The 10,374-nt window shown below is 40.9% G+C and overlaps 1 protein-coding gene across 3 annotated transcripts in view; it reads right to left on the reverse strand.

Annotated features, from left to right (window-relative positions):
- Window positions 1–10,078, reverse strand: part of TAF1B (TATA-box binding protein associated factor, RNA polymerase I subunit B) — a 54,844-nt gene extending 44,766 nt beyond the window's left edge. Inside the window, exons 1-5 of one of the 3 annotated variants that reach the window (XM_057742016.1) lie at window positions 10,030–10,078; window positions 8,543–8,641; window positions 4,701–4,788; window positions 2,307–2,404; window positions 472–567 (exon numbers count right to left, since the gene is read on the reverse strand). In XM_057742016.1, coding sequence (XP_057597999.1) covers window positions 472–567; window positions 2,307–2,404; window positions 4,701–4,788; window positions 8,543–8,641; window positions 10,030–10,047 — 399 coding nt within the window. In that variant the 5' untranslated portion in view covers window positions 10,048–10,078. Of the gene's footprint in view, window positions 1–471; window positions 568–1,433; window positions 1,949–2,306; window positions 2,405–4,700; window positions 4,789–8,542; window positions 8,642–10,029 lie in introns of those variants that run through there. The other 2 variants (XM_057742012.1, XM_057742011.1) reach the window with 2 other exon arrangements.
- Window positions 10,079–10,374: the final 296 nt, after the last annotated feature.

A 10,374-nucleotide genomic window follows, 5' to 3' on the forward strand; every position in this document is an offset into this window, starting at 1 on the left:
TTACCCCAAAGAAAATGATCCATGGCACATGGACAGAACACTAGTAGCAAACTGCTAAAAACATAACTTCTTTGATGGACAGGGGTAGGGCAGCAAAGTGCCCAGATGATAACTGAGCTGAATCTTGAACAACTGAGCTGAATCTTGAAATGCCAGGTGAAGTAAGCAGGTGTTCCAAGCAAAAAGAATAACAGATGCAAAAAAGTCTTTAATAGTACAATGGCAGAAACTCCTTAAGCTTCTACTTAGAAACTTAATCACAAATATCTCTATGTTTCTACTGGTCAAACAAGAAGTCAAAATTAATTTCAACGTCTAGATCAGTGACCCTGTCCTTCTGGACCATAAAGGAAACCTCTTCACTCAAAATCCTCTGACGAGCATCACAAACCCAGGTAAGGCTGAACCTCATCTTCATCTCCACCTCTCACTCCACGTCTTTTGGTCCCACTTTTCGGACTTGTGACTTACCGTAGTTTTCCTTCTACTGGTATAAACTGGATTTTTACAATATGCCTGCTTGCTCTTCTGAAGGTAGCGCTTCCAAAAATTATGTAAAACTTCATTCTAAGGTAGAAGGGAAATGAGTGGTGATTCAGGTTATGAAAAAAAAACATACTGGTACATCTGTACCACAGAATCTCTACTCTCTTGTACTTTACATACTGCTTCCATCTAAATGTATTCTTACCTTTCTTACCTAAATTTCCTTAAAAAGAATGATCAACTCAATGTGAGCTATATGGGAAGCACTGAATAAATTCTTCTTAATCTTAGATTTTAGGAAAGGAAGGGACTAGTTCCTTAAAGTCACCCAGTTGAATACCTTCCCTTTACAAGCTAAGTAAATTAAGATTCAGAGAAAGAAAGCAACTTATGTGACTACACTTCTAGTTAGAGGAAAAGCTGCTATTGGGTTTAGTGACCTACTGATGACACCCCCTCCCACCCCACCCCCGACCCCATCCAAGTGAAAGTAAAACAAACAACTTTTCCATTTACTCATCGCCTCCTAGGTACAGGGCATCCATAAGCATTCACACAATCCTGCAAGATCGCTATGGTCTCTTATTTTACCACTGAAGAAACTGAGGAACTTTGCCAAAATGACTCAGCCAATAAGCAGAAAAGCCATGAATGGGATTTGGAGTCAGTTCTGTTCCGGAGCCTGTGTTCTTACCATAATGCCATTCCTGCACCATTTACCTGGTCAGGTCTAATCAGTTATACTCATTGGTTAATTTATACTCATTGGTTAACCGTTTTCAAGATTAATCCCAATGAAGTAGGTAGAAAGCTATATAGGTGTAAGCCCCACTGAAGCTATTTGGTGTAACTACCCAAAACCACACTTTATTAAAAAACACTTATACATAGGATGACTATGCAAGGAGAAACGGGGTTCACAAAGCCCAGACGACCAGCAGTCTTACCTAATGCAATGGCTGCCAGGGGTAGGGCTCAGAGTCCACCTAGGCCATGCACTGGCCCATGGGTCATTCTGCCTGCCTGCCTCCCGCAGACACTGGTTTGAACAGCAGAGACTACTTTGTGAACCTTTTCTTGGTGACTTCAGTAGGCACTGATCTTTCTTCCTTCTCTCTGCTCTTCCTGGCATTTACCAGCACATTGTTACATAGTGGCGGGTTTACTCCACCACCTATGCATGAAGCCCTCTCTCCAACTGAGCTGAATCCAGCAGCAGTGCTGGCACCTGGAAACTTGGTAGAAATGCACATTCTTGGGCCCTCCTCCAGACTTACTCATCAGAAACTCTGGAATGGGGGTCAAGCAATCTGTGTTTTAAGAAGCCTTCCAGGTGATTCTGATGCACACTCGAGTTTAAAAACCACTGGTTTAATGTATTACTTCACAAAGCACGTTCTCTGGAACTCAAGTCCTGATGGATGCTACCCACAATACACGCACCAAAGGATTTTGCTCTCAGACTGTGAATAATGCATACTATTGATACATCCCCTAGGAAATTAAAAAGCACATTAACACATAAAAGGCACCAATAAGTAGGCAAAGTTATTTGCTTTACTTTAACCCAATGTTTCCTAAACATCTGAAGACTAAAACCTTTCTTATTTTCTTTTGGATATATTGCTTATTTACATCCTGTAGAGCACACCTGGGAACTGCTGGTCTAAGAAAAAGATCAAAGCAAAATCATCAGGAAAATGATTCCTTCTAGTAGGCCTAATGTTATTACTGACAGCCCTATTCTCCTTAGTTTCACTCTAAATCTACTGTTCTTCAAACAAAATACAAAGCTAACATCTAGACACAAATGGACTTACCTTTAACTCTGGGCCTACTCCAAGGGTCTGTAAAGCTTCTGCTTGTTGATAAAGTATGTGCTGAAAACCTTCACACACATACCAATCCCAGCCTTTCTCTAAATGACAAATGACAGGTTTCAGATATTTGCATTCCTAACTTATTAAATGTAATGCTACTACACAGTTATAACTGTATTTTACACACTTCAACTGGAATTTTTTCATACTCCTGAGTAGAGTTTCCATTCTTATACTCTCTTGCTTCCACTCAGCCACCGCTTCTATGAATCCTCTGTTCCAACCCACATGGAAAGGGAACAATGCGTATTTGGAGAATAAATGAACAAAAGCGAAGATGTGAAGCTCCAGGATCGCAGGACAGGGCAATAAGAACATACAAGGAAAGTAAACTCATCAACAGCATTCTCCTGTTCTCAAGATGGTTCTAGGTTCTAGGGTGAAACTGAAAGCAAGGAAACTAAGCTTGAGCTTGGCCTAGCTGCCAGGTATTTTAAGTAGGTTATTTTCTTCCAACCTCAAAACAACCTTAAGAGATTGTGAAGAGATCTGCCACTACAATGGACAAAGCTACATGTTTAAATAAAACTCCCAGGTAAAGGAAATGTTAAAGTCTGCTAAGACCCTTATGTTTTACCCCGCCCTGCTGGACAAATACTGTAACTCTTTGAAAAGTACATCATCAGCACAGCTTCTGAAGTCTGTTACTATGCCTCTAAGAGGCCCTCTCCCCTGCAGAATGTCACAGGACTCCTATGGCCCTCCCTTACCTCAGTGTCACAAGGTCTTCCCACCCCTGCTAACTCACTTTCTGGAAAGGGTCTTAGCTTATACAGGAGTAAAATAGAAAGCCTGCAATTTTGACACATTCCAACGTTGAGAGAGTTTAAACTCCCCAAGCTCTATTCACGTGTGGTCTCTCCTTCCTGCACACTGTTTTGACAAACTGATAAAGCTGTGTTTTAAATTCTAAGTCTGGGTTCCTACTCTATATAACAAATGGCATTACATTCTCACTTTACAGATGAGGAAACTAAGGACAAAGAGGTTGACTATAAGGCCCTCAACATTTAATTTGAAGCACCTGAAGTTCCTTCAACAATTTAAGTTTAAAATATACAATTTTAACTACTTAGATAGGTCAAGTCCAAATTAATCAGATTTTACTCTAACAAAATTTAATTAAAATTAATCAGGTTTAGCCTAATAAAAATAGTCACTACTAAAGGTTAAACTGGAACATGAGCTGGTGTTTAGGCATTCTCTCTGTTATTCATCTAAGAATAGCAATGATTTTATATAGATATTTAATTAACATTTATATGTATAATATATTTCATGTGTGTATCCTTCAAGCTACCTCAGGTGGAAGAGTCCATCATTATCATTAGCCCAGTTTCAAACCTGAGAATCTGGCCCTAGGCAATTAGTCACAGAAATAAAAAGCATCAGCTAAACTTTACCTCAGATTCTCCTCAACAATGGTTAATTATATGTACTCACTGGATTAATGAAATAGATTACCTTTCAAAGCACACCCATGCTGAGGTTATTTAATGGAAAATAATTTTCCCTATTTTAAAAGGGTGTGTTCAAAATTTGGTGTGAGAAATGGATTTCTGAAAACTAAGTATCATGTTTAACTCGCCCAACCTGACAACTCCATAGTTGAATCATTTCAGAAAATAAGCATTTTCTTTAAAAGCACAGAAAATCATATACTAGATAACACAGATAGAACAGAAAAACACATGCCAGTACTGATGAACTCAGTGACGAGACAAGAACAAGGACGCAGATGCAGAGAATGGACTGGAGAACTCGAGGTTTGGGGGGCAGGGGGTGAAGGGGAAGCTGAGACGAAGTGAGAGAGTAGCACAGACATATATACACTACCAACTGTAAAATACATAGCCAGTGGGAAGCTGCTGTATAACAAAGGGAGTCCAACTCGAGGATGGATGATGCCTTAGAGGACTGGGACGGGGAGGCTGGGGGGAAGTTGAGGGAGGGAGGAAATACAGGGATATGTGTATAAAAACAGATGATTGAACTTGCTGTACCCCCAAAAAGAAATAATAAATAAATAAATAAAATGAAAAAAAAAATGCCAACAGATAAAAGGAAGTACACTCCCTTTGCTATTATTATTTTTTGCATGATAGTTGCTCCACTGGAAAATCAAGTCATTAACAATAAGCAGAATAAAAAATGGATATGCTTTAAGACATCTGCTTCAAATTTTATCAATAATTATCCACTTTACTTTGGATTACCTGCTTAAAATTCTAGCAACTTCTTTAGAATCTATTTAAAATTCCATTCCATATCCCCAAATCATGAAAGTGAAAACATGACTGAAAAATGCTAAGCACATATGAAGAAAGAGCTTACCAAGTTTTCGTTTTCTTTTAAGTCCCCGGTTGATGGCTTGTATTTTAGTATTAGGAATAGCACCAGTGTTTATAACTTCCCTAGATCTCTGCAGGAAACAAAAGCAGACCATTAAGAAGACCACAAAAAGATAGTTTCACATCTCCCTAAATATATTTCCAACCATGCTCTGGGACCTATAATGAACCAGATTGTGACTGCCAGGACCAATGATGGTAACATTTTGGGAAAACTGGATAAAGAGTAACATTCTGGTTAGCCTTTATGTTACTTTCTGATTCAAAACTTCTCTGTTCCTGAAACTGTGCTGGGAACACAGTAAACACTAAATAGATGTCTCTCAAGTGAATACACTTTTATTTTAAAGCAAATTTTAACTGTCTGAAACCAATCGTAAAGTCAAATTTATTCACTTTTTTCCTCCATCCAAAACATACTTTGAAATTAAAATAATTTCCATATTTATTGTTGTCAGAAATGCCTAAACTACATACAGATTAGTTTCATCCTACTTTTCTATATGTTTGAATAATACTCTAAAACAGCTTTATTTATGAAATTATAAAAGTGCTATTTTTATTCTTTTTTAAAATTAATTAATTTATTTATTTCATTGGCTGTGTTGGGTCTTCGTTGCTGCACATGGGCTTTCTCTAGTTGCAGAGAGTGGGGGCTACTCTTCCTTGTGGTGCATGGGCTTCTCATTGCGGTGGCCTCTCCTGTTGCAGAGCACGGGCTCTAGGCGCGTGGGCTTAAGTAGTTGCAGCACATGGGCTCAACAGTTGTGGCTCATGGGCTCCAGAGTGCAGGCTCAATAGTTGTGGTGCACAGGTTTAGTTGCTTCGCGGCATGTGATATCTTCCTGGGGCAGGGATCAAACCCGTGTCCCCTGCATTGGCAGGCAGATTCTTACCCACTGCGCCACCTAGGAAGTCTGCTACTTTTATTCTTAATCAAACCTATAGGATTTTAGAATGATTAAATGCAGAGTACAGTTTATCCCAAAGTCTTCAATTCCAAGTGCTCTCAAGGGCTGGTACTTAAGATTCTGGTTCTCTTACAACCAAAATATAAAAGCATTAGGTCAAAATGATGGGGAAAAGGTGAAGATTTTTAACCAACAGGGAACATTTATATATTTGTCTAAATTTAGAGATTTGGAATGAAATTTATCAGCAACTTTCATTAAGAACAAAAGAAATGTCTTTAACAACAAGATTTTTAGAATACATTCTCTCTTTCCACAGAAACGACATTCAAAGCTGTTCTGGTGGACTGGGTTGGCCACAGTGAGAAAATAAGACATGTCAGAAATACACACTGAAGGAATTACCTAGCAAAAACAGGTAAAACCTATCAAGAGTAGGCAGGGAAAAAAAGGCTTAAAATCTGGATTAGACAAAATATGAAATAACTAAAAGCTAGAAAAAGCTAAATATCCAAACTGAAGCTATAACTAATTAAATTAATGAATGGTTATACTGTGGAATACTTACACAGTCAATTAACATGTCCACAAATGTTTAGAATAACACAGGAAAATATTTATTAAGATAGAAGATTCAGTGGTACTCACCCACATCCCCTTTCCCTTCTCATACACAGAAAAAAAAAAAAAAAAGACTAAATGGAAGCTATCGAAAGAAGTGTGTGTATTGAGATCACCGGTCATTTTAGCTTTCATCTTCATAATTTCTAAATTTTCTACAATAAGACTGCTCTTATGATCATAAAAATCTATTAAACTCACACAATTCTAGCTTACACCTTTATTAAATACCCATGAAATACTTGCAAGAATGTCTATAATATAAATTGGCCAGATTTAAGACCTGAAAAATTTTTTTCTATATAAAATCAATCAAGAAAACATTCTAATTCCTTCACCTATTCAGAGGGCCTTCTTCCAGATGGTGGAGTATCTAACACATGAGGATTATATACAGAGTAAGTTGAAAGGCAATGAAAGGAGCAGAAAAATAGGAAAAGTTGCATCACGACTTCCACACTTTGCAGGTGTAACCACTGTCTCATTGGCCATTCCCCACGCACTGGATTTCAGTACCATCACACCCACCCCCATGCTCCAGGAAGGACCGATCGTGTCGTACTCTATATGAAGAACATGCCTGGACTGCCATAAAGCCAAGAGAACTGCGGAGGTTGTGCAACACACAGCTCTGCCTGCCACATGGGAGGCACCGAGATAGGTTCCAGGCCTGTAGAAAGATGGGGCCCACCCTCAAGAATGCTGCATTCTTGACAGGTTATTCCATAGAGGCCGAGACCTTTAAATGTGGAAATAGTGGTATTAGCATCTTTCAAGTCAAAAAATGACTGCGGCAGATTTTATCAGACAGAAACAAACATCATCAAAGACAGAAATAAAAGAAAGCAATTAGTTAATGTGTAGTTTAATTTCTCCAAAAATAGTATATGCTGACTTCACCTGCTAACGATAAACAGTCCATTTAGACACATGTTCCATCACCATGTTTTACATTTGCACTGCTGGTACAAAAGCAAAAGCTATTAATGCCTCAATATACACCAAAGCAAAGGATCAAACTGCACACACTTAAAGTGTACAATCCACTGTGCGTATGTGTGTATGTACATCCATGAAACCACCACCACAAACAATGTAATGAACACATCTATCACCTCGACAACCTCACCAAGTGAGCACATATCTTATTAATATTCTGTGTCACCAAATGGGAAGCAGACTGAAGAACAATGATTGTCTCAAGGCAAAGCTCTTTTGTGATTGAGCTACAAGCTAAATTAACCACTTTCCTCAATGACAAAAATTTTTTTTACTTGTTTCATATATTTTGTCCAGGCTTTTAGTTGTTTAAGGTAGGTTCCTGTTACTCCATCCTGGCCAGAAGAAGTTCACACAGCTACTTTTATTTGTCCCAAATTAAGCCTTTCTTATATAGGCCTATACGGCTAAGGCAATATATTTGTTCCTTCCTGGCTCTGTAGACTTTGAGCAAATTCTTTTCCAGAGAGAAGAGTCCTGGCATGTTTAGCCCGTCCAGTAGCAGGCTGTCCACTCCCTTGATTATTTTGGTTATATTGCCCTGAAGGTGTGGTAACCAGAACAGGACCTAGCATTCGCAGCATGAAGGTAGCCTCATTTACCAGGATCCCACAGGACAGCATGCCAATCTCCACCTTATGAGGCAGGTGAGGTGGAGTAAAATGAACACTGGAGTCAGAAGCCTGAGGTTCAAGTTTTGGCTCAACACTTTTTGTCCATGTGACTTCGGCAAACTCACTCAACTGATGAGCCCTACTTGCCCCATCTATAGATAGGCACAATAGTATACATACCTCACAGGTTGTTACGAGGAAGAAATGAATTGATGGGTAAGAAAACACTTTGTAATGTGTAAGGTACTGTACAAAGATATAATGACAATGAAGTATATTTCCTATGCTCCCAATAGTCCTCGATCCTTCTAACATTCCATCTTCCAAATCTCTCAGCTACCACAATACATTAAAAACTCTTAAATAAGTACTAGCTAATAAAAATGAATGCACCATCTTCTAAGTGCAATTTTAATTATTTCCCCTCATATACATACTATACAATCTGAGTCAGGAAAACATTTATATGTATGGCCCAACATAAATTCAAAGCTCATCCTAAATCTAATTTACAAAGTCTTTAACCCTTGTGTAAGCACTTGAGGACTGCTTACATTCTTGGTATTTGAACACTGCCTGAGTAATTAAAATAAATCAGTTTCAGGGGGAACTATACCACATAGGCTGAAACTGCAATATTTAAAGCACAAGCAAATTCATAAATGACATCTGTTACTTACTTCTGTAACATTGTGGCAAGAAGTGCAATAGTATTTGCCTTCATCAGTAAGACCCCAAGAGACAGCAGCACACTGAGAACAGCGTTCTTTGAACTCTTTCTGTAGAAGAAAAGGAAAACCACATTCAATACATTGTACCTAAACCCTGCAGTTCTACTTAGAAGGTTCCCTGCAATTTTACTCTATAAATAATCACTGAAAACAGAAAACATACCAGAGAGATTATCTATAAACAAGGAGAAGAGCAGTTCAGTCTGAGCAGTTTGAAACCAAATTAAACTATTAGAGAAATGCTTCTAAAATAAGCAGAGTGTGAGGGTGAGAAGGAGAAGGAGGAGGAGGAGAGGAAGAAGAGGAAGAAGGAGGGGGAGGAGGAGGAGAAGAAGAAGAAAAGGTGGTAGGGGCAAAGTGGGAAAAAAAATGAGTAAATAAAACTCCTTGAAAATGCTGTGAGGAAAAAAAGATAACAAGATTTAAGTACAGAGAAGACTTAAAAAATAGAAATAGCATACCATCTGGAACTTCCTCCAGGACACTAAGAACACACACCCACCACAAAGAAATCAGAGTTTTATTAGGGCTGTTTCAAATTTCAATTTGTTCATTCAGCAATATAAGGAGTACCAACTATGCATGTACCAGGCACTTAACTAGGTGCTGAGGATTTGCTGGTGAGCAAAACAGACATGATCCCTACTCGTAACCATACATGCTAACGGTGAGTTCTAATTGTTAATTTCATTAACTTGGCATCTACAGACGTTAACCATCGTTCAACAGACATTTATTGAGCATCTACAGTGAGTAAGGCCTTCTATCGCCATAATGCTTCTCTACATACGTAGACTGGCACCAAATTGTCAATTCCCAACTCTCTGGTGTGTGAAATCGTATTATCGATGATCTAATTACCGAATATTCCTCTAATACCATCAAAGAGTGGCGTTTCATGAAGTGTGTCAAAATGCATGCCAAATTTATTTCGACAAGTTGGTCAAGTCTTCAGTGACCCCGTCTTGATAACTAACCCAAACCCGACCATGGAATCCCCCCGCAAGGCCGCGGCAAGGATTCCCAGAAAGACAGAGCGGGGTTACCTGGGGGCATTCTGGTTCCGACCCCGGCCTCCCTGCCCCACCTCCTGCATCCAATGAGACTTGGGGGTGGTCCCATCTAGAGGAAGTGGCCACCCCACAGAACCCAAAACTTCAACCTCCTCCTGAAACACACCCACACCAACCAACACCCCACCTCCCTGCACCCACAACCTCACCCGGCCAGACACTCCAGCCTCTTTCCCAAATACGCGAGCACTCGCGGCCCGCCAGCCCCGCCAGCCGCATCCCTTTCCCCGCCCCGAAGCCTTCCGCCCCGACCCCCTCCGGCCCGTGGTCGCCCCCACCGCCGCCGGCGTCCGCCGCCCCTTCGGCTCGGCCTCACCCCCCTTCTGCCCCGCCGCCGGGCCGCCGGGGGCTCGGCTCGCTCACCGCCTCCTCCTGCTCCATCACCGCAGCGCCGCAGCCGCTGGGGCCCGTTACCCGGGCAGCGGGCGCAGCTTCCGGGAGCGGCGGGAAAAGCCCTCCGGGCGGAAACCGAGAGCCTGACTTTGGATTTCCGGCGGGGAAGCCTCCGCTCGTTCCAAGATGAAGCTCCACTACTCCCACATCCCCCTCCCAGACAGCATCCCTTTCCCAGTCCGGGTAGCTAAAGCCAATCGGTAAAAAAGTGGGCGGCGCCTACTGCCCAGCGGATTCTGCCTCGGTTCCGACAGCCGCTCAGTCCCCCCGGCGCTCGCGCTCTCGGGCTGCGCGCGGGCGGGTGGCGTGGACCCC

This window comes from Hippopotamus amphibius, chromosome 7 (genome assembly GCF_030028045.1).
Source record: "Hippopotamus amphibius kiboko isolate mHipAmp2 chromosome 7, mHipAmp2.hap2, whole genome shotgun sequence".
Classification (NCBI taxonomy): Eukaryota; Metazoa; Chordata; class Mammalia; order Artiodactyla; family Hippopotamidae; genus Hippopotamus; species Hippopotamus amphibius.